This window comes from Vanellus vanellus (genome assembly GCF_965231255.1).
Source record: "Vanellus vanellus genome assembly, chromosome: 10".
In the NCBI taxonomy this organism is placed as follows: domain Eukaryota; kingdom Metazoa; phylum Chordata; class Aves; order Charadriiformes; family Charadriidae; genus Vanellus; species Vanellus vanellus.
In genome coordinates, this window is record NC_138915.1 from 5236599 (window position 1) to 5257431 (window position 20833).

The 20833-nt window shown below is 38.1% G+C and overlaps 1 protein-coding gene across 1 annotated transcript in view; it reads left to right on the plus strand.

Moving 5' to 3' along the window:
* The first annotated feature begins 243 nt into the window (after positions 1–243).
* Positions 244–20833, plus strand: part of SMARCA1 (SNF2 related chromatin remodeling ATPase 1) — a 33226-nt gene continuing 12636 nt past the window's right edge. The window contains exons 1-18 of the mRNA XM_082488326.1: positions 244–355; positions 4815–4901; positions 6869–7035; positions 7960–8060; positions 8182–8282; positions 8567–8746; positions 10958–11113; positions 11351–11482; positions 12238–12306; positions 13070–13179; positions 13871–14097; positions 14663–14784; positions 15185–15337; positions 16776–16908; positions 17891–18039; positions 18666–18785; positions 20010–20120; positions 20326–20439. Of these exons, the coding sequence (XP_082344452.1) occupies positions 251–355; positions 4815–4901; positions 6869–7035; positions 7960–8060; positions 8182–8282; positions 8567–8746; positions 10958–11113; positions 11351–11482; positions 12238–12306; positions 13070–13179; positions 13871–14097; positions 14663–14784; positions 15185–15337; positions 16776–16908; positions 17891–18039; positions 18666–18785; positions 20010–20120; positions 20326–20439 (2337 nt within the window). The 5' untranslated portion in view covers positions 244–250. The remainder of the gene's footprint in view (positions 356–4814; positions 4902–6868; positions 7036–7959; positions 8061–8181; positions 8283–8566; positions 8747–10957; positions 11114–11350; positions 11483–12237; positions 12307–13069; positions 13180–13870; positions 14098–14662; positions 14785–15184; positions 15338–16775; positions 16909–17890; positions 18040–18665; positions 18786–20009; positions 20121–20325; positions 20440–20833) is intronic.

The window sequence follows — 20833 nt, forward strand, 5'->3', positions numbered from 1 at the left end:
CAAAGGCAGCACTGTAGGACGTGGAAAGTACCTCAGAAATGGCACACGGCCAGGGGGGCGCGTTTCCCGCCGAGCGCTGGCGGCCGCCAGCGCTCGGCGGGAAACGCGCCCCCCTGGCGCCCCCCTCTCAGGGAAGTATCGCGAGATCCGCGCGGGAGGGGTGGGGCCGCTCGGTGTTTGGGGTGGTGGGGCTACCTTCACACCCCCCCACCCCCCCCCGTCGGTGGCTCCGGTCCCCGCCGCGCACAAAATGGACACCGAGAGCAGCCCCGGCGGTGTCGCCGCCCGCCCAGACGGCGAATTGCCTTCTACCTCCGCCGCGGCGGCCTCTGCGCAGGAGCCCGGTGTTGAGGAGGTACCGCTCCGGGAGCGGGGATGGGGATAGGGGGAGGTTGGGGGGAACCTCTGGGGACGGGCGCGCCTGGCCCTGCCGCCCCTCAGGCCGCGCCGTCCCAGCCCTGAGGCGGCCGGTCGGGCCGCTGGCAGCGCGCCGGCCCCTCTGCCGCAGTCCGTGAGGGCCCGGCCGGCCTGTGCGGTCCTGCAGGGCCCCCTCCTGTATTGCCCTTGTTGATTCCCTTCCTCAGGTAAAGCTGTCCCGGAGCGGCATGGGGGTGGCGGGAACCGGGGGGCGAGGGCTCTGGCGGAGGGGGCAGGGGGGTGTGTCGCGGTGGCAGCTCGGAGAGGTGGCGGCTGAAGCGGGCTGTCCCCGGGCCTCGGGCTTCAGGGCTTCAGCCTTCCCTCTGCCCGGCTGAAAGGCGACGGTGATGGAGAATGAACCCCTGAAAAGAGCATGTATGGCTGCCAGCCGCCTCCCTTTAGGTTTTTGGAAGAAAGACTTAAGGGCTAAGACAGAGGGAATGTAAGAAGTGACATGCTCGGGTATCCTTGGAAACCGGCCAAGATTTAACCTGAAGAATGAATCTTATAAAAACTTAGTAAGAATGATGACAGTGTGTCGTCTGTTTATGGTATTGGAGAAAACTGCAGAAGTAGTGGTATATAGTTCAATCAGAATTTTAATTCCAATTGATGAAAGTCCATTTTTGCTTGAAAAGAATGCTTGATTCTGTATTTCATTATTTATGCATACAAACAGTTGTGAGTTACAGTATGGTGTAACTCTGAACATTACCTGATTGTTCAGGGGCAAAAAGTTTCTGTGTTGGATGCAACTTATTCTGCAAAATTGTATGCATGTCAACTGATAAAAAGTTGGTACTAAATGTTTAGAGAATGCCAGCCTGGAGAAATAATTTGAAAGCAGTGAATGTCCATGCCAATGGAATCATGGCCTGCATAGGGAAGAGTGTGGCCAGTAGGTCGAGGGAGGTCATTCTCCCCCTCTACTCTGCACTGGTGAGGCCACAACTGGAATACTGTGTCCAGTTTTGGGCTCCCCAGTTCAAGAGGGACAGGGAAGTGCTGGAGCGAGTCCAGCAAAGGGCAACTAAGATGATTAAGGGCTTGGAGCATCTCCCTTATGAGGAAAGGCTGAGAGAGCTGGGAGTCTTTAGCCTGGAGAAGAGAAGGCTGAGGGGAGACCTTATTATGGCATACAAGTATCTAAAGGGTGGGTTGAAGGAGGATGGAGCCAGGCTCTTTTCAATGGTTCCAAGTGACAGGACGAGGGGTAATGGGCACAAGTTGGAACACAGGAAGTTCCGTTCAAATACACGGAAAAACTTCTTTACGGTAAGGGTGACAGAGCACTGGAACAGGCTGCCCGGGGAGGTTGTGGAGTCCCCTTCTCTGGAGATTTTCAAGACCCGCCTGGATGCAGTCCTGAGTAATGTGCTCCAGGCAATCCTGCTTTAGCAGGGGAGTTGGGCTAGATGATCTCTAGAGGTCCTTTCCAACTCTGAAAACTCCGTGAAAACTCCGTGAATGGTTTCAAATATTATTAGCATTGTGCTACTGTGCCATACTGGTCAATATGTTTCTTAAGGGGGAAAAAAAAGAGGTTTTGCTATTTGAGTTTTTATTCAGACTGCGGAATTTCACTTCATGTTGGGCCACAGGTCTGTTGCATAGTTATACAGTTAGTTATACAATCTGCATAATGATGGGATGCTTGTGTCTTAAGTTATTCGTCTCTCATCAGTTTTTGACAGTTTCCTGTTTGTTATTTCTAATATTTTGGGGCCATCATTGTTCGACAAACACTGTGGTGAGGAGTAGGGGGGGCAGTGTTTTGTCTTGAAAGATAAGGTGTAGGATGTGATTTTATAGTGTTGTGGCTGCAGTAACTTTACATGTCAGTTTGTTTACTTCTTCAACTCAGAGTGCATTATTCACAAATACTTATTTTTGAATACAGTTGATTTGTATGCCACTGTAAGTTTTCTTCTGAGTAAATCTAGGTAACAACAGAATGGGCATTAGAGCCTTCTGCCTCGGGCCTTAGAAAGATAATATTGCATCACATTTTACTTGGAAAACTTGCAGTTAAAAGGGATTGTTATAATACTGAGTTGCTCTGCTTTACACAGGAGAAACTTCATACTTACCTGAGGTAGACAGGCAACTCTTTTAGAGTAGCACACAGCTATGTAATTTATTTCTAGGGGAAGTGAGGGAGATATCTGAAATGGCCTACTGTCAATTTTGTTTTCCTCTGAGGAGGAGTATTTTGTCACTTCAATAAGAAGGATTGGGCCTGATATTAGCACTGGCAATCTCTTTTACTGGGGAGTATGTTATATAGCAATGTAATGGAGGTGTGACTATACACATATATAAAATATGACCTGCTCTTTGGCGTGTTGGTGTAGCATTGCTTTCTGAGATTAGCTGATTACCTATATGATTGAAGAAGCTGTAAGCAAATAGAACATTTCTACTGCTACCTATTTCCAACATAATCATTTGGCCTTGCAAAGCTGAAGTCGTGCATTTATAAAATCACTAAATTGTCAAACAACTTCATTGTACACTTAGTACTGTTCATCTTTGCAGAGAATTATGCCTTTGAGCCAAAACTTGAAAAGGTGATCTCTGACTGCAGAAAATATTCCTTCCATTTGCATAATTGTGCTTAAAGTTACAGAGTAAGTTGGCATATATATTTATCAGTAAGAGTTCTGAAACTTAAGTGTAATGTTGCTTGACAGACTTTTACATATTTAGTCCCTTTTTGGTCTGGTTTTGCTACTTGACTTTGAATAGTTTAGACTAATTGTTATTTCATGTTAATGTATTTATAGTAGACTGATACTTAAAGCACTTAAAATCATAGAGTGGTTAGAGTTGGAAGGGACCTTAAAGGTCATCTCATTCCACCCCCCCCGCCATGGGCAGGGACACGTTCCACTAGACCAGGTTACTCAAAGCCCCATCCAACCTGGCCTTGAGCATCTCCAGGGATGGGGCAGCCACAGCTTCTCTGGGCAAGCTGGGCCAGTGCCTCACCACCCTCACAGTGAAGGATTTCTTCCTAATATCTATTCTAAATCTCCCCTCTTCCAGTTTGAAGCCATTCCCCCTCGTCCTATCGCTCCACTCCCTGATCAAGAGTCCCTCCCCGTCTTTGCTGTAGCCCCTTTAGGTACTGGAAGGAGCTATAAGGTCTCCCTGGAGCCCTCTCATCTCCAGGCTGAACAGCCCCAACTCTTTCAGCCTGTCTTCATAGGAGAGGTGCTCCAGCCCTCTGGTCATCTTCGTGGCCTCCTCTGGACCCGCTCCAACAGGTCCATGTCCTTCTTTTGTTGGGGGCCCCAGAGCTGGACACAGTACTCCATGTGGGGTCTTGTGAGAGCGGAGTATAGGAGCAGAATCACTTCCCTCGCCCCGCTGGCCACGCTTCTTTTGATGCACCCAGGATACAGTTGGTTTTCTGGGCTGCAACTTGCCAGATTAAGACTCTACTCTGTTCCATTTTATACAGGCATCCACTTTGGCAGTTACTTTCAGATTATTTAGTGCTTTTCAAAAAAATTTTCAGAATTAATGCATCTCAAAAAATATTTAATATTTTTTATTTGCAGGACTTGTGGAAAAAGACATATGTCGAAGACTGAATTGGGAAAAATTTTATATATAAAATATTTTTGTATATCAAAACATATTTTATATATAAAATATTTTGTGTAAAGCAATGTAGCAGTTGAAGTTGTGGAAACCTGCTTTGAGCTTCCCAATTGAAGACAGAAATTAATCATAAACTACAGAAGTCATCCATTTTTGTTACAGTTCCTTAATTTTCTTTCATTTATAGTAAATAAGGTAGTTCTTTTTTAACCGCTTAAGAACATACCATGCAGTGGTTACTGAATGGATTGATTTGGTTGTTTAATTTGTGCCACTGCCTAGGTATATGGCTAAATGTAGTTAAACCTCTATTTCCAAATGAACTCTGAGTATTCATCTAGAAGTGAAAACAAACAAAACCAAACCACAATGCAAGTGCCAGAAATTTACAATTAGGAATTTTACAGTTAGAAATTACATTTACTTTCTTTAAATATCTTTTAAAGATATTAATTTCAAGTATGCATTTAAAGCAAGCTCTCCGTGAAACATTAAACTTTATCCCCTTTCAGTGCTTTCTTTCAAGGATTTTGACTTGGATCCTATTTGTAGACATAAACATGAGGATGAGACAAATCTTCAGCTTGCATTTTATCTGGTCATATCTCCTCTTTAGTTTCATCATAGGTATCAGTTTCTGCTTTGTGTGAAATAATATGATTAATGCAGCCACTTCATTTTGAAATAATGCTTATCTTGTAGTGTCTACGTTTGTTCAGTTTGATATCTTTTTGCTTTAGTGAATAAAGAAGCTGATATTTATTAAGTGTTTAAAATTTGAATTTCAGAAAAATGATCCCCCGTTTCAACTCAAACTTCCTCCAAAGGCAGCTAGACCTGAAAAAGAAGTTGACCCAGAATATGAAGAGAAGATGGTAAGTGTTTTCATGACAAAACATGGATTTGTTCATACCCCGTATGAGCATAAACATCCACTTCGTTACTCCTCCACTTAGATTTTTTTCCTAAAAGTTTTACTTGATATTTACAGTTTATTTGATTTTCAAGTTATTTGCACAAATGGTCCAATAATGAATGCAAGGGAAAAATAATCGTAATTATTTTCCAGGAGATCTTTGTAAAGGTGTTTATTTGCTGGTAAGTGGTGCACTATTAAAAGAAATGCAGTGCCCTCATGTGGCAAGATCATGCATTGCATGTCAGGTTTCTTTGGTTTGTGTTATGGTTTGAGGAACCCACAATAATTTATTGTCGTTTAGACAATTATTCTGTCACCCGGTGACTCCTCCCCACCCAGAAAGGGGAATCAGGAAAAAAAAGGGAAACCCGAGAGTTGACATTTAAACAGATTTAGTAGAATAAGTCTAAATAATTAACATTAATAACATCAAAGAACCAATATTGATCCCGATAGCAACATAAAATATACAAGGACTATACTCAGCCCATTCTATCAGTAGGAAGCTGTGCACTCACAGCAGTGGACAGCAAATGTCACACTGTGAGCTCTACAGCTTCAGGAGGAAGAGAAGTACTCAGGAGTCTGGCATTGGGGCAAGAAGTTCTCAGGATTGCAGCCATCATAGATGAGAGAGAGAGAGAACTCTTCAGTAAACTTTCTAATTTATATCAAATGTGATGTTCATGGTATGAAATAATCCTGTTGGTCAGCTTGGGTCAAGTGCCTGGGCCTCACTCCTCCTCATTCCTGCAACTGGCTAACTCAAAAACACTGAGACCTTGAAACCCGCACACCATAGCTGGCTATGAAGTAAATATTTTCACAAATTCAGACACGAGTATCTTCTAAAAGTGCAGCTTTCCCAAGCATTAAAAGAGACTTTACTGCAAAGTAAAATTACTGGAAGAGAAATTAATTCCATGTCGCTCAAACCAGGACATGCTGTTAGAATGCTTTTACTTGCATATAAGTTACCTGCAGAAAAGCTTTCTGTTGTTTGTATATTTCCTAGAAAGGTTATGGTACAGAACTACAATTTCACTTTTGTAGTCTGTATCAAGATATATAAATGAGTTCACATGAAAATTGCTTTAAGTGGTACAGTGTTAGATGATGCTTAAAAATGAGAAACTGATGACAATTTCATTCTGTCAGATAGCATTTGCATTTTATCATATTTTTCTTAAAAAATATGTAATGTAATGTGTTGTCTTTTAAATATAGAGAAGGACATATGTTTGCTGTTTTTATATAATGAAGTGCATATGCCTCATTGATATGGCAAAACTGAAATGATTTTTGACAGCAAAATTCACAAACTTCACTGAAAGCAGTATTGAGCTGGTGCATCCTTTATTTTAGTCATACTTCTAAAAGCAGAGCTACGACGTTGTTGTCTTGGATCAGATCCTGATAGTCTTGAAGGTTAGGATTTCATCCCTTACTATAGGTCAGAACCTTAGTTTTTTTCCTTTATCTGTTGTAGACAGTCCTTTAAAGCATCCCTTCACAGTTGCTAGTGTGCCATGCAGACTTAAGCAATATATACAAGTAAGCTGGGTTTGGGTTGTTTTACTAATCTTTGAGTTTTGAATGGGGATGAGTTGCTGGGATGAGGTTATCAGGTGCTGCCATGTCTTCCAGATTGCTGTAGTATTCGTGACGGATCATTTGAACTACCACACGTTACAATTGGGTGCAATTCTGGCTTAGCTGTAAGCTGAAGCAGCTGAAGAGCTATTTCATGATGCTTGTAGCCCTCTGAGTTGGCTACCAGTAGGCATATGGTCTTGTCAGTCTTTCCTCATATAAGTTGTTCTCACGAGTGTCTGAATTCTGTTTCTTGATAAAAATACATTTTTTATGAAGAGAATTTATTGATTTTTCTTTTTTTAAATCTTTCCCCACTTTGGAAACTAGAAAGCAGATCGAGCAAAAAGGTTTGAATTCCTCCTGAAGCAGACGGAACTTTTTGCGCATTTTATTCAGCCTGCAGCACAAAAATCACCAACATCTCCATTGAAAGTCAAGCTGGGACGGCCACGGATGAAGAAAGATGAAAAACAGAGTTTGATTTCAGCTGGGGAGTATGTTTTATTTTTATTTCCGTCTTCTTACACTTTCACACAAGTTATGCATTTTAACATATCTGTTTAGTTAGTAGCATGGAGATTGTGCTTTAAGTAAGTCCAGAACTTTTCCTGTTAATGGTGTTATCATAATTTATTTAAAAGCTGGTTGGTGTTTACATGCTGATCCATCAACGTCAGTATGACCATGGATGAGGAATGCGCTTTTAAAGTAAATTCTCCGATTCTTGCCACTTACCATGCTTTGGTCCGTGTTGTGGAGTGATTTTGGAGCATGTGAAATGAATTCCTTTTGCATGATGCTAGAAAGCGCACTCTAGAAATGCACCTGATGTGTTCCAGCTGCTAGTGAACATGTCAGTGGGATCAGAGTGGAGCTAGTACAAGTTAAAACAAGACAACATGCATGTAGTGTGGATGTTGGATCCTCAGTACCAATTGTCTTCCTCCACCAGTTTGTCTATATTAGTCAGTAATGCAGTCATAGCCTGCATGTAGTGTTTCTGAGGATTCTTGTAATAGCAAGCAACTATTTTTTTTAAATTGAATATGTGATTCTTCTGAATGGTATAGTTGTAGTAATGAATGAATGTATAGTTGAAGTAATTGATTCTAAGGTCACCACCGATGTGTGCTTTGTATTTTTGTGTTGCTCATTCAAAAGTACCTTAGAGAACTCATGATACTTATTGTCAGAGTATAATTATGTGTGGAACAGAGGACTTCATATCAGCCTTTCTAATTAAAGCTGGAATGAACCATAAGGAATAACTTATTAACAGGGTATGATTTTGGTCAGGGTACTAGAACACATACATTGTAGGTCAGTGATTGTTTCTGTTATAATTTGTCTCTTTTGATTTTATAGTCAGTGTTTTGAAAATATTTCATATAAACATGAATCTTGGATTCTTTCTTTAGTTATCGTCACAGGCGCACAGAACAAGAAGAAGATGAAGAGCTGTTGTCAGAGAGTCGAAAAACGTCTAATGTGTGTATTCGATTTGAGGAGTCTCCTTCATGTAAGTATTGTATCATTAGTTTTCTGATTGCTTTGATGCAATTAAAATCTGAGCAGATCGCAATTAAATGTTTCTACTTAGAATTAGTATTTTTCTACTTAGAGGAATCTTACATTTACAGATGTGAAAGGAGGAACACTAAGAGATTATCAGGTTAGAGGTTTGAACTGGATGATCTCATTGTATGAAAATGGTGTTAATGGCATTCTGGCAGATGAAATGGTAAGCAGTAATCTTTTGGAATTTTTGTGGTAATTATTGAGCAAAATTCAAGTGCCTGTAGTTTTTAATGTACATGCAGTAGTATGCATTGTTCTGCAACACTTAGCTTTTTCACAACTGGAATTGTAATGCAGTGAAAGAAATTGTACTGTAAACATTTGCTGTGCAGTTTGCTTTAAACAACTTAAGTGGCAGAATTATATAGTAGGAAAATTGTTTGAAACTATTTCTGTATGGTATTTCATTTCAGCAGGTTTCTTCCCCCCCCCTCTTTGTCAATGCAGGGTCTTGGTAAGACTCTGCAAACAATAGCATTATTAGGCTATCTGAAGCATTACCGAAACATTCCTGGGCCACACATGGTCCTGGTTCCAAAATCAACTTTGCACAACTGGATGAATGAATTCAAACGCTGGGTTCCATCATTACGCGCTGTTTGCCTTATTGGAGATAAAGATGCCAGAGTAAGTGCTCTATGTATCAGATGTACACATTACTTGTCAAAAACTGGCATTAGGGTATGTGGAATTCTCTGTAAGCTACTTCCTTAATTACAGAGTTTGTTAGTAATCTTTAACTATATTAGTGTTGAAAATGCAAAATCTCGTTTTTGTAACTACGAGGAAAAAGTGCATATCAGTAGGTGAAATAATAGACTGGCATCAAAGTACAGCTGTCTGACTTACCTCTTTTTCTGTTGTCTTCTTAGATTTTTGCACTGATTTTTTTTCTCTTCTGTGTTTGCATTGTGACGGTGTTTGTTCACTTTATTGCCCTCACTTTGTTACCTCTTTCTTCACCTTTTTTAGGTGACTTCTTCCACTCTTTACTTGTGTCTGATTTCCACGCCTTGCCTTGTAACTAGGATTCTGTTCTAGAGTTTTTCATCTTTCTTAGTAAAGGCTTTAAAATAGATACAGGGTGGTTTTCTAGTTTGAAGGGGATCAATGAGCTGGATGTCCCTGTAAATTCTGTGGCTTCTCATATGGATTGCCTGACTGCCTGTTACTGCTTGAGGGTAGAAAGGCTCTGCAGAGGGATCTGGACAGGCTGGATCAATGGGCCAAAGCCAATGGTGTAAGATTCAACAGGGTCAAGTGCCAGGTCCTGCACTAGGGTCACAACAACCCCATGCAGCGCTACAGGATTGGGGAAGAGTGGCTGGAAAGCTGCCTGGCAAAAAAGGACCTGGAGGTGTTGGTTGATGGCTGGCTGAGTATGAACCAGCAGTGTGCCCAGGTGGCCTAGAAGGCCAATAGCATGCTGGCCTGTATAAGAAATAGTGTAGTGAGGAGGATTAGGGCAGTGATCGTCCCCCTGTACTCAGCACTGGTGAGGCCATACCTCAAATATTGTCTTCAGTTTTGGGCCCCTCACTACAAGAAAGACATTGAGATTCTGGAGCGTGTCCAGAGAAGGGCAACGAAGCTGGTGAGGGATCTGGAGAACAAGTCTTATAAGGAGTAGCTGAGGAAACTAGGGGTGTTTTCACAAGTGATAGGACAAAAGGAAGTGGCCTCAAGTTGTGCCAGGGGAGGTTTAGATTGGATATTAGGAAAAAATTCTTCACAGGAAGGATTATCAAGCACTGGAACATGCTGCTTAGGGAAGTGGTAGAGTCACCATCACTGGAGATATTTAAAAGACACAGTGCTTAGGGACATGGTTTAGTGGTGGACCTGGCAGCGTTACATTAATGGTTGGACTCTGTGATCTTAAGGGTCTTTTCCAACCTAAATGATTCTGTGAGAGGAACTGCTGGTTCTGCTAGTGAGTTGGACAGTTCCTTCCAGTGCTACAGTCTTGGATTTGACTGTACTGCTCTTTGGAGATTGTTTTAATTTGAAGTCTGATAATATTTGTACCACAGTGTATTCATTGCTAGTTCTGTGGAATGAAATTAAGATTGTGTTGAAGGCAAGCGTGCACCTTCACTTTGTGCTGTCTTTGCTTTCAGAGTCTTAATTTTGTAAGGTCATAACTTTTCCTTTCCTCGTTTTCTACTTGATCTCTATTCTGTGGTGACTAAAGCACCTCTGAGTTTACATTTGCATATGTAATTCAGTGCATAGTATTGTACAGAACATTCCTCCATTAGGTAGCTCAAGGCTGAGATCTTGAACAGTTCTGTCAGTCCTACTAGCTGGGGTGGTCTCTGTGTCCTGCTAAGTAATTGCTTGGAGCCCTGCATGTGTAGCTTTTCCATATGAAAGGATTTATATGCCTAGATGTGTATCCCTTATAAAAGAGGGATGGGACAGAGGACGGAGACCTTCAGGGAAGAGAGAAGGTGGGAGTGGGCTTTGTGAGTAGTTTTAAAACAGTTTTCTGTGGATTGTGTCTTTGGACTAGTTAATTTAGTGTGTTTTTTCCCTATTGGTAGTGTGTACTGTATGTAAGTTACAGAAAAATAAGGCTGAAGAGTAAATATTTAATTTTGAATAGGAGAAAAATTGTTTTGCTTAACCCCAGCTGATGGTCTGTCTGGGCCTAAAGTACAACGGATTGAAGGCTTTTGTTATAGTAACTTTCAGTTACTGAAAAGATGTTTCAGAGTTGTCTTTTGTGTGTGCTAGCTTAGCTCATCAGTAATGTTGGCAGAGATAGGTTTCACTGCATTCCATATAAATTGTTCATATTTATAAATGTTTATTAATTCAATTGCTCTGCTTTAGGCTGCTTTTATCCGTGATGTTATGATGCCTGGTGAATGGGATGTTTGTGTTACATCCTATGAAATGGTAATTAAAGAGAAGTCAGTCTTCAAAAAATTTAACTGGAGGTACCTGGTAATTGATGAAGCCCACAGAATAAAGAATGAGAAGTCTAAGGTAAACTCAAAATTATTTGATACTTTGAAGATAGTTTGACACAAAAGATTCCATCTGATTTTAGCAGATTTTTAAGTGTTGGGGTGTTTTTTTAAAATATAAGCCATAAGCTATTGTGTGCTAAATATTAATTTCATAAGTAGCTCACTGTTGATGTTGTTTCAGGTTTCAGAAACTGATGAAAATTCATTATGCTTAAGTGTTCATGATGATGATAACTATTTGTTGTATTTCTAGCTGTCAGAGATTGTACGCGAGTTCAAGACAACAAATCGATTGCTGCTTACAGGAACTCCTTTACAGAACAACCTCCATGAGCTGTGGGCATTACTCAATTTTCTTTTACCTGATGTCTTCAATTCTGCAGATGTAAGTTGACGTTTGGAAGTACAGTCTTGTTCTTGTTATTTTGATTCCCAGGCTGCTTTCTGAAGAAGAGAAGAATGACCAGCCTAGTAAGAGACATATGATGAGAAGACCTGTAGAAGCGCTGAGGCTTACCTAAATGTAGATCATTTTTTTGCTCTACCTAGTTCAAACGGTGCATTCTGCTAGTGCAGATAAGTCCTTAGGCCAGTAGCAGCAAATGTAATACTCTAAATAGTTCAAGTATTATGCAAAATGGAACAAAATTTGAGAGTGCAATGCAGAATGAAGAATATGAAGCATCTAAATAAGCGTAAGCCTATTTTTAATTTCGAATTTGAGTCACCGTCCTCATCTTTTACTGTTAATGTTTCTTTGTACTTGAACTGCTCGGTTCTGTTGTTTTCGGTCTGTTGTCCATCTCATTTACTTAAGGATTTCACTTTTTTTCTTTTCTTACTTTCTTGCCCCATCATTACATAAGCACTAAGGGAAGAACTTGGACACTGCAATGATGAACATGGAAAACCATTGTAAATTAACCACAGTAATGGTATTTTGTCTGCGGAGTTACACAGTTGACTTGAATGCTGTAACGTGCTGGCACAGAATTGCAGACTGATTTTTCTTTCAGTCATAGAAGTCATTTGTCTCAAGATTTATGCCGCACTCAGCTGGAGTGAAAGAGAGTCAATATGTGTCTGTTAAAAATACAGATGATAAACTGTTCATACCAATTGTGCTGTTTCTCACCACAGGATTTTGACTCCTGGTTTGACACTAAAAATTGTCTCGGTGATCAGAAACTTGTAGAAAGGCTTCATGCTGTAAGTAATTAAAGCTGTAATGATGTGTCATCATTAGCATACATAGTGTAAAAAAGAAAAACAGATTATTTCCCCCTTCATCTCAAAGTTGAGGAGATGAACGTGAAGGTATTTAGTTACAGAAATGCTCAGCAGAATTTTCATTAATTAAATATTGGAACTAACTATTATAGATACTGTTTTCCGTAACATTACTATTTGAAGCAGGCAAAATCTATACATAAAATGGGAAACCGAAGAATTTTGAGATCTTTTTGAAACCATTTATTATTGTAAATAGTATACTGATACACATGTCATGCTAGTCTGAATAAAGGCATGCCTTTACCTTTGTTTTATTGTGTATGAGATAAAAGACATTTTTTATCATGCAGTAACAAAACAAATCAGAAGGAAGTGCAACGTATATTATCTTTGAAATATGGGTGTATTTGGTATATGCTGCTAGTGGAAATGAAACAGAGCTTATGTTAAAAGGTGATAAATAGATTTTATAAGCTTATGGGTTTGGCCCTTGCTTAGGGTAACAACTGGGATGAATAATGGCAATCTTTATGTATTGTTACGTATTTAAGTGCAAACAGCCCATTAGTGGACAGCTTCATTTTGCAGACTTTAGCAGGATTTTTCTGAAGGAGTCACCATGACAGCAATAGATACTGATTAGTTCTGAATAAATATCAGATAATTTAATTTGTTAATATTGTATTTGAGACAATCAATTTTATAAATTTATCTGTGGAAAAACTCTCACTTTGTGCAGGTTTTGAAGCCGTTTTTATTACGTCGCATAAAGGCTGAAGTAGAAAAGAGTTTGCCTCCAAAGAAGGAAGTAAAAATTTATCTTGGGCTCAGCAAAATGCAGAGGGAATGGTGAGTTATTTACATCAAAGTAAGATTCTTTTTTGATAAAGAACACTACAGCTCTTCAGACTGATTTTTTTTTTTTTTGTAGTTGCATGTTAAGACAGTCAGATGGAGAAGCTTATTTATAGCTGTCTTGGGAGCTTTTTTTTAAGGACGCACAAGTTACAAAGAGCTTAGGAAGGGTAATGAAAAGGGTTGGGAGGAATAAAGCAGAAATTTCTTTTCCTTCTTTAATTTTATTTGAAAGAACATATGCCTACTAAGTTTCCTCCTTTGATCCAAGTATGTATGCACCAGTAAAAGTTTGAGCTGAAATGAGAATAAAACCTCAAGGAGCCACATACCCAGAAGAGATATGACAAAAGGAGCCAGTTCAGTGTAGCAGCTTTGGTCAAATGATTGGTATCTTTAATCTACTTTGTAGTCCTAAAATGGAAGTGTAAGATAACCCAGTAAATGACAGATCATTGTCACTTACAGACAAATTGCCTTTCATGTTTAGATACGGATTTATAAATCCTTATTACCAGTCAGACATTTTTGCCAAGTTTCATAAGAATAGTATAGCTCATTATTATATAAACAGAGCAAATTCCTGCATCCAGAGATAAGTAATTGGGATATTGCAGGGTTTCATTCATGTTTTATATACCAAATAAAAACTGAGAGTTGTTCAAAGTTGCCTGCAAAACTTCAGGTATACAAGGATCCTGATGAAAGATATTGATATCCTGAATTCAGCTGGGAAAATGGATAAGATGCGTCTGCTGAATATTCTGATGCAGCTGCGGAAATGCTGTAATCATCCTTACTTATTTGATGGTGCTGAGCCGGGCCCTCCTTACACCACTGACACGCATCTCATCACTAACAGTGGTAAAATGTTAGTTCTGGATAAACTGCTAGCAAAACTCAGAGAGCAAGGTGAGTACTGTTTTATGAACAGTAGTGATCTGAATGCTTGTAAGTAAAACTGTCTTTCAAAAATTGCATAGATTGATTCTTGTCTTTCCACTAGTGAATGTGTTTATTACTTTCAGTGAGGTTTCTATTGAAAATCCTTCTTCTGTAGATCTTAACACATGGAGGGAAGGAAGTCTTACAGGAATGATGAGGAAGACTAATAATGTGGAGAAGTAGAAGGAAAGGAAGAGTGGAGCCTCCCTTCTGCTGTCTTTAAGAAAATTTCTGATGAGAGTATTAGGTTGTCTGTGCACATCGGTTGTCAGCTACTTCCCTTCCCATGGTTTTCAGTGTTCTGTTTCTTCAACTGTGTTTATTCTGTATAAATTATCAAATAACCTGTCTTGAGGACAAGTTAAATCAATACCAGAAAAGTAACTCCAGAGGAAAGACTTACTTGAGTTAAGTTAGGCATAGTACAGAATAGTTCACATGAATTCTTACTTATGCTCTATAGTAAGCTCTGAGATAAGATTAATGTGAAAACATAAAACCAACGACAAAACCTTCTGTGGTGTTCGGTCAGGTTCCAGAGTTCTACTTTTTAGTCAGATGACTCGCTTACTGGATATTTTGGAAGACTATTGCATGTGGCGTGGATATGAGTACTGCCGACTTGATGGACAGACACCACATGAAGAAAGAGAGGTGAGAAAGTTGTATATAAACAAGAAATGCCTGTGTTTTACATATTAGATCATAACGAAATTATAATTTACACACACACATATATATAAGTAGGTATATCATTGCTTAAAGTAAAGAAAAAATGGCAGTTACAAAGGCTGCTAAGGTTATATATTTTTTCTAACCAAAGTCCACAGTAAAGGAGGTTTCACTTGTTGCTCATCTAAATGAAAAATGTAATATTTTCTGGTCTCAGAATGGATTTTTCCACCTGTGTAAATGTACAGTTTCTTACTTCTATAAACATTGGTTTTGGTTTGAAAATTCTGTATATTTCAAAGAAATTTCATTGAAAACCCACCAGCGTATTGGAAGCTTGTTTGAAAACTGATACTTTAAATGGCACTTTTTTTTCTTTTAGGAAGCAATAGACACATTTAATGCTCCCAACAGCAGTAAATTCATTTTCATGCTGAGTACTAGAGCTGGAGGTCTTGGAATTAATTTGGCAACTGCTGATGTGGTTATTCTCTATGATTCAGATTGGAACCCTCAAGTAGATCTGCAAGCCATGGTGAGTTAACTCCCTAATAAACATTCATTTGTTAAAGTTGTCATTGTTGTATTTTGTATAAGTGTTTCCAGAACTTGTATTTTTTGTTATTTTTCTTTATTTTTTTGTATTTAATACCAAGAAACTAAGGAGTTGCATAAAAAGAGCATGAACAGAATTGTGGAAGAAGCTGTAGATTTTTCTCTCTAAATACGACTTAACTGTTTTCATAATTGAACAATATTGCTTCCGTCAAAATACTGTATCAATATTTATGCATAGAATTATTCTTAATTCTGTCTTTCCAGAAGAAAACAGTAAATGAATAATGGAGGGCTGTTTCCGAAATAATAGCAAAGAATTGAAAGCATGCAGCTTTATATTCCTCCCTTTTGGGGAGCTTATGCTTTTGTAGACTAACTTGTTTCTGCGTAAGTGCAAAATCATTCTGTGGTGATGCCAGGAAAAGACCTTGTCTTTGGGTTAAACATACTAAAATCTTCTCTTTCTGAGTGCTGAGTATAAAAAAATCAAGTCTATAATTTGTTTCGTGTGGAATAAAACTCACACGATCTTTCTTGCATGATTTGGGGGGGTATTTGTTCTTTGGTTTGTGTTTGTTTTTGTTTGTTTTTTAATGCACTTAAACACACCAAATATTTACTGTCAATAACTCATCCTTTCTATACGCATGCTGACTGCCAATAGTAGGCCAACTTCCTGGAAACTGATGAGTGTGATTTGTGAGCTTTAGTAGGATTTACAGGAAGAAATTAATATTTTGCAGGAGAGTAAAAATTTTAACGACTCATGTTTAAAGGACAGTCAGAAAATTCTAGTACCGACAGCTTGAAGGCCAGTTGTTTAACTTTTTTTAAGAGGACAAAATAATATTTTCGTTTATGTTTTCTAGAGAGAATAAGCACGAAATTTTGTTACAAATAAGTATAGTATGTTAGTTATATAACCTCATTTGCTGTGCATTGTACTTGTTCTATGTGAGCTGCGTATAGAGGCTTTAGTACAGCTAGCTTGGGACAACTACATTATTGAAGCTGTGGCTTCATGGACTTTGCCCGTGGAATGCTCATAATATGCTCAAGCCAGGGATGCCAAAGTTTCAATACCTATATGAAGTGAGAGAATTAGTTTGAAAGCAGTGCAGGTGTGTGTATGTATATACTGTTGTGTCTCCACTTGCTAATTGCAGTCGAAACAAACATTCAGTTATCTTCATTTACAATGATGTAGTTGCATTTATTACTATAGAATGACCCAAACTTAAAAGGTGTAATAGCCAGATATAAGTCAATATTACTATACTGGTTTCACATTTTTGTGTACACCTGAATAAGTAAGGAACCAAGAAATATATGTTTCAGTCTGCTATTTCTGCAAGCTAACTGTGTATTGCTTGTGAGTTTTTCTTGCTGAACACTCATTGATTTATGTTTGTTAGGATCGTGCGCATCGTATTGGTCAAAAGAAACCAGTACGGGTGTTTCGACTAATCACTGATAATACTGTTGAAGAGAGGATTGTAGAAAGAGCTGAAATAAAACTGAGACTGGACTCTATAGTTATACAACAAGGTATCAACTGCTATCTGTGTTTGTCTGCAACAGAATTGTTCAGTCCCTTAAAGTATGGGTTAAATAACTGTACAAATGTACAGTATGAGAGAAAGCAGGCCTTGTGTATAATAGCAGTATACTAAATCAACCTAAGAAACTATAATGTATAAGTTATTCACTTGTTCAGCTGAAATTTTTGAAAAAAATGTTTTCCTAAATAACGTGGGAATAGACTTATACTAAGACTCTAAATGAGGAAAGCAAACTACAGCTGAATAGACGTTACTTGGGTTTTATGATATGTTAAAATGGAAAAAAAAGAAATAATGTTCTATGATAGATAAAAATAATTATACAGACGTGCTTCTTGCCACATATGAATTCAATGAACATTAAAACTGCTTTGTGTGTCTTTGTTTAGAAGCTCTTGGAAGAATAGTTTGCCAAAAACTAAGGTTCTGAAGCTAAGTTTTGAAGGTTGTTTGTATTTCCAAAAGGGTGGGCTAAAAGGATGATGGTCAAAATTTTGATGGTCTGTGAAGAGATGAGATAGGATAAGTGAAACTTGGGACAGAAATTAAGGTTTTGAGGAAAATATTCAGAGATTTGGGTTGTAATCAGTGAAGCGAGTGTTAAAAATCTTAAGTACTTCTTAATGGTTATTACAAAATACTTTGTAATTTTTCATCTTGAAATAAGATTTTGATCTTTAAAGGTCAGCTAACTTTGTAAGAATAAGATTTTAAACATAAAATTTGGATTATCTGAATGTGAAACAGTCTTTGTTATGGCTTGATCCAAAGTTGTTATTTTTTTATTTTGCCTGAAGTTCCCTATTTCTGTTTACTTTCAGCTCAAGTGAAATGTAACTTTTTTCTGCATTGTTCTTCTGTTTTTCCTTTCTTGTTCTTCCAGTGAACTAAAAAAAAAAATCCACTGTTTGTATGGTCCTACTAGAACTCTTGTATTACAACTTTCAACATGTTTCTTCTATTTTTAGGTAGGCTCATAGATCAACAGTCTAACAAACTGGCAAAAGACGAGATGCTACAGATGATCCGGCATGGAGCCACACATGTTTTTGCTTCCAAAGATAGTGAGCTGACAGAAGAAGATATAACGACTATTTTAGAAAGAGGTGAAAAAAAGGTTAGAGAACAGTTTCGTACAGAATTTGAAATGTGTGAAACATTAAATATATATGCACAAAATAGAAATGAAATCTGATTATGTAAATCTATTTTTAAGCCCAAGTATTTCTTTACCGTTTGTAAATATTTTAAAGCTTATGGAAGCTTTGAAGCAGTAGAATTAGTGAGTTATAATTATTTTCAAAGTTCAGACTTTATGGACCATATCTTAAGGACTGTTTATTTTGTGGGCTTTTAGGAAGATGTAAATTTTATGCCAACAATTCTAATAGACACAAAACCTTTATGGAACTTTATTAGGGAATAGGTAGGTGTGTGGAAAAATGAACTACCACTTCATCTCCAGAGAGCTGGATGTAAATTTCACTTCAACTAGAAAGTTAAATCATACAGTTGTAGGGCTACATCCCATCATAATAAATTGAGTTTATTGGAAAGTCTAGGAGTCAGATTGTTTAAAATTGAAAAGCACTATGGGTGTCTCTCCTTACAAGAAAAATGTAAGTAGAATTTTAAAACAGAAAAAGACATTGAGAATGTTTTAATAATGATGTAACCTGTGTTTTTTTTTCAGAAAAGATAAAACAGTTTGAGTGACTCTAAAAGTATCTTCCTGTATTTTAGACAGCTGAAATGAATGAACGATTGCAGAAAATGGGGGAGAGCTCCTTACGAAATTTCACTATGGACACAGAGATGAGCTTATACAACTTTGAAGGTGAAGATTATAGAGAAAAACAGAAGGTAATTTTTCTTAAAGTCTTTGAGACTTTAGGTTAGTGGTGCAAGCGTAAAGGCCATACTAGAAATGTTATGGCTATAAAGGTTAGTCTAGAGAAGTAAGAAGCCACTTAAAAATTCACTTAGCCACTGAAAAATCCACGTATTCTGAATTTTTGTTGAATTAGCTTTCAGCCCCACTGTTTTTGTGCATGGTAGAATCTGATTAATACTGCTCGGATTTTATCCTTTCTGCAGCTGAAATACGGTGTTGCATCCTACTGTACTGCTGCAGTCAGTATTATTTTACTGCCACATAACCCAGAGGAAAAAACAGGCCTCATAATAGTTTTATATGTGGCACTTGGACTGAAGTCTCTTTTGCAGTGGAGGTTTTAGTCGCAAGCGTTAATGTGAACTGTTTGTACAATGATTTACCTAATTATAGAAGGCTCATCCAAACAAAGAGGTATTACACGGGATCCCACAGCATTACCTCTGCCTGTTTGTGTTTTGTATAGGACGTATAGTCAAGATATCCTTAAAGTCTTAATCTGAAATCAGATATGTTAACTCTTATTTGTTTACAGAATGCCCTTCTAACCCAGCTTTCTTATAAATTTTGAAGAAACATTTAGAAAAAATAAAATATTTAATGAGAATAGAGTGGGGGATGTGTGTATATATGTAAGATTCTTTTTTCATGTTGATAATTTCGTTACAAGAAGCCAGCTAAATACAACATAGTCTTGAAATATGCATGAGTAAGTGTAATTCAAGTAATTTAGTTAAAATTAATTTGCTGCTAGTAGATACGTTTTTGCCAATGTTGTAGCCTTTGTAGACGTTATTCATTGTGATATTTAGACGAGAAGTAATTCATTCATATCACAAGATATTATAGAATTCAGAGCCCATGTCCCCTGTCCTTCCATTGTGTTTTGGTAGATGGAATCATAACCTTACTTAGGTGTCTGAAATAAGTAGACTACAGTAAAGGGATCTATCCATGCCACTGCATTCCATTACTTGTGTATTATCTTTTCTGTGTTTAAATATGTGTTATCATCAGCTATAATTTTAGATTATTTTTGAACTCTGTTGCAGTATCTAAATTGTTGACCACAATCATTAGATTTGCTGTGCAAAAATATGTTCCTGTTTTGCAGTGCCACATTAGTCGTTATTTTTGTGACTTTAGTCACTTTACAGGTACTTTAATATCTTTTTATTCTGTTCTGTGTGAAGCTGAGCATGATGGAATGGATAGAGCCTCCAAAACGAGAACGCAAAGCTAATTATGCAGTTGATGCTTATTTCAGAGAAGCCCTACGTGTTAGCGAACCAAAAGTCCCAAAGGTAAGAGGTTGGCAAGTATGGAGGGTTTTTTAAGTTGTTTGTTTGCTCTTCTCCTCTCCCATGTTGCATCCCCTGCTCTCACCCAATACTGGTACTAAAATGAATGTATTTACAAAGTGATAGGCTGCCACTGCTGCTGAATCATGGCAGTTTAATTGCACAGAAATCAAGCTTAGATAATGGTAATGTATCTGTATTTTTGAAGGCTCCACGACCTCCAAAACAACCAAATATTCAAGATTTCCAGTTTTTCCCACCACGGTTATTTGAACTCCTGGAAAAAGAAATTCTGTATTATCGTAAGACTATAGGATATAAGGTAATGCTTTTTTTTTTCCTCTTCAAATTAATGAAATGTTTTTTTAACCCCTCTTTGCAGATTTACTGCAACCCTGACAATAACTAAATTAAGTAAATGAGATGGCAACTGAAAAATATATCATTCTGGTCTTATTTTTTGCAAAGTGCTTCTCATTGTGAAGGAAAATGGCTTAAAACCTCCATTCCCATTTCTGTTCCACTGCAAAACAGAAAAAGTAATCTGTAATTTCTTCCTTCATTAAAAAATTCATAGCTGCGTAGCTTTGTGTTTTGTAGTGCGTTCCTAACAGTAAAATAGAGTAGAAGAAAGAAAGACAATTCTGATGCTTCATCTACTTTTCAGAAACAAAAGTGTAATATATGGTCTAAGGTGAGAAAATATTTTTGGCTAA